The sequence below is a fragment of the Psammomys obesus genome, unplaced genomic scaffold, assembly GCF_907164565.1.
Source record: "Psammomys obesus unplaced genomic scaffold, mPsaObe1.curated_primary_1811, whole genome shotgun sequence".
In the NCBI taxonomy this organism is placed as follows: Eukaryota; Metazoa; Chordata; class Mammalia; order Rodentia; family Muridae; genus Psammomys; species Psammomys obesus.
In genome coordinates this window covers 24,039-26,608 of record NW_026595871.1, presented here as the reverse complement: position 1 = coordinate 26,608, position 2,570 = coordinate 24,039, and the positions used below count along the sequence as shown (strand labels likewise).

General features: G+C 35.0%; 1 protein-coding gene across 1 annotated transcript; it reads left to right on the top strand.

Annotated features, from left to right (window-relative positions):
- Window positions 1-4: 4 nt before the first annotated feature.
- LOC129685914 (zinc finger protein 625-like) lies at window positions 5-670 on the top strand (the record flags this gene model as incomplete). The annotated part of the gene is made up of 1 exon (XM_055619448.1): window positions 5-670. A coding segment is annotated over one exon (441 nt), but the record flags the coding sequence as incomplete, so codon positions are not given.
- Window positions 671-2,570: the final 1,900 nt, after the last annotated feature.

Below are 2,570 nucleotides of genomic sequence, written 5' to 3'. Positions count from 1 at the left end.
CACTGGAGAGAAACCTTATGAATGTAACCAATGTGGTAAAGCCTTTGGACATAAAAGTAATCTCCTAATACATAAAAGAACTCACACTGGAGAGAAACCTTATGAATGTATTCAATGTGGTAAAGCCTTTGTATGTTACAGTCATCTCCAAGTACATGAAAGAACTCATACTGGGGAGAGACCTTATGAATGTAACCAATGTGGTAAAGCCTTTGTATGTTACAGTCATCTCCTAACACATGAAAGAACTCATACTGGGGAGAAACCTTATGAATGTAACCAATGTGGTAAAGCCTTTGCAGATAACAGTGATCTCCTAAGACATAAAAGAACTCACACTGGAGAGAAACCGTATGAATGTAACCTATGTGGTAAAGCCTTTGCACGTAATAGTCATCTCCTAAGACATAAAATAACTCACACTGGAGAGAAAACTTGTGAATGAAACCGAAGTTGGTAAAGCTTTTGCACAGCACAGTCATCTCGTAGTACTTAAAAGAGTTCACACTATAGAGAAATGTTAAGAATGTATCCAATGTGATAAAGACTATGCATTTCAGAGTAGTCTCTGAAAACATAAAAGAACACACCCAGGAGAAAAAAAAATCCTTATGAATGTAATCACCTTTGTATAACACAGTCATCTCCTAAACCATAAAAATACATATTGCAGAATATCCTTGTGAATATAACCAGTGTCCTAAAGACTTTTCATGTAAAACTCATCTAGGACAAGAAACATACTGGAGTGAAATCCTATGAATGTAACCAATGTGGCAAAACCTTTGTATGCCATAATTTTCTCCAAGTACATAAAAAAAATACACACTGGGGAGAAACCTTATGACTGTAACCAATGTGGTAAAACTTTTGCTCTTCAGAATCATTTTCAAAGTCATGAAAAAATTCATACTGGACAGAAAAACTGAGTGTATTTAAAATGGTGAAGCTATTCCACATTTGTATACTCATCATCATAAAAGAATTCATGCTGGAGAGAAATGTTTATGAATGTTTTAAAATATGAGAGTTTTGCACATATCTACATTCTTCATCATAAAAGTTTAATACTGGAGAGAAATCCTGAGAATATAAGCAAAACTGTTCTCTTTCTGTTCTTTGTGCCTTTGCGTTCTTTGGTCCATTGAATCAAATAAAACCCAAACACTAGGTCAATGCAAATGACAAAAATTTTTTGTTATCATGGCACTACTGGTTGATGAGGGCCACATAAAATTCTTGGGAACTGAACTGTGATACCTACCCACTCACTGGGCCAGAAAGTTACAGCAGTTCTGTGCTTGAAATTTGTAAACATCTGTGCTGTTTTTTAATTTTTTTTAATCAATCAGGGTTTAAGGATATGGGATTGGTTTATGTCATTGAGAAAGTCACCTGATGCAAAATGTAGGTTTTACAGTTAAAACAATCATATCCATTTGTTCTTTTGTGGTTAGGAAAGGTATTATATTTTAGGGAAGAGAAGTTGTGGTTTGGGACAGTCATTATGTTAGGGAAACAGAAGCCGTGGTATGGAACAGTCAGGTTTGGGAGAACAAAAGATAAATAATGAAAGCTAGTCAGCTATTGGGAAGCCTGCAGCTTTCCTAGAGATGATAAACTTAAACTTAGGTTCACCCTATAATTCAATAGACGCTGATATCTAAAAGGCAATACTTAGGACAAATTTAATTTGCATGTTTACACATGCAAAAAACTTTTGCATGTTTTTGCATATCACAGTCATCTTCAAATATATAAAAGAACAGATAGTAGAGAGAAACCTTACACCTGAAATCATTGTGATAAAGCCTTTTCTTAACATAGATATCTCCAAATACATAGAAAAAACATATACTGCAGTGAAAACCTATGAATAAACAATGTGGTAAATCTTTTTCATGTAGTTGTCTTTCAAATCTTGAGAAAAAGCCATGCTGCAGAGAAACCCCATGAATGTAGTCAGTATGGTAGTTTTCCTCTTCATGTTACCATTATAGAAGAGTAAAAGCTGTAGTGTGTGAGCAACCTGTTAAAGCCTTTGCATATCACAATAGTCTTTGAGAACCTGAAAGAACTCATTCTGAAGAAAATCTATTGGGATAAAAGATTTGTTAAGATCTTTGACCCACCAACTTGCATTCAGTTACACGAGATTATTTGGGAGGAAAACTCTAACAAGTGTCTACAATGTATTCATGCATTATAACATCCATCCTTATTTTATTTCCAATTCAAAGCTCACATGGACAAAAGGCTTATGAATTTAAACCATAAGGTAACCCTTTTAGATTTCAAAATTCTCTTCAATTACATTAAATAAATCATCCAGTTGTAAAATTTATGTGTGTTTACTGCCTTTTCTGTGACAAAACACCATGTCTGTGTCAACTTCCAAATGTGTTTGCTTTGCCTTATGGTTCCCGAGGGATATAGGATCTCTATGATATGGGCATCCAAGTGTCACATGTGGCAGCTGAAGAAGGAAGCTTACAGCTCACAGCCTCAACCTTCAGTATGAAGCAGAGAGTGAGAATTACAAATGCTATGCAGTTGAAAACTATCAAGCC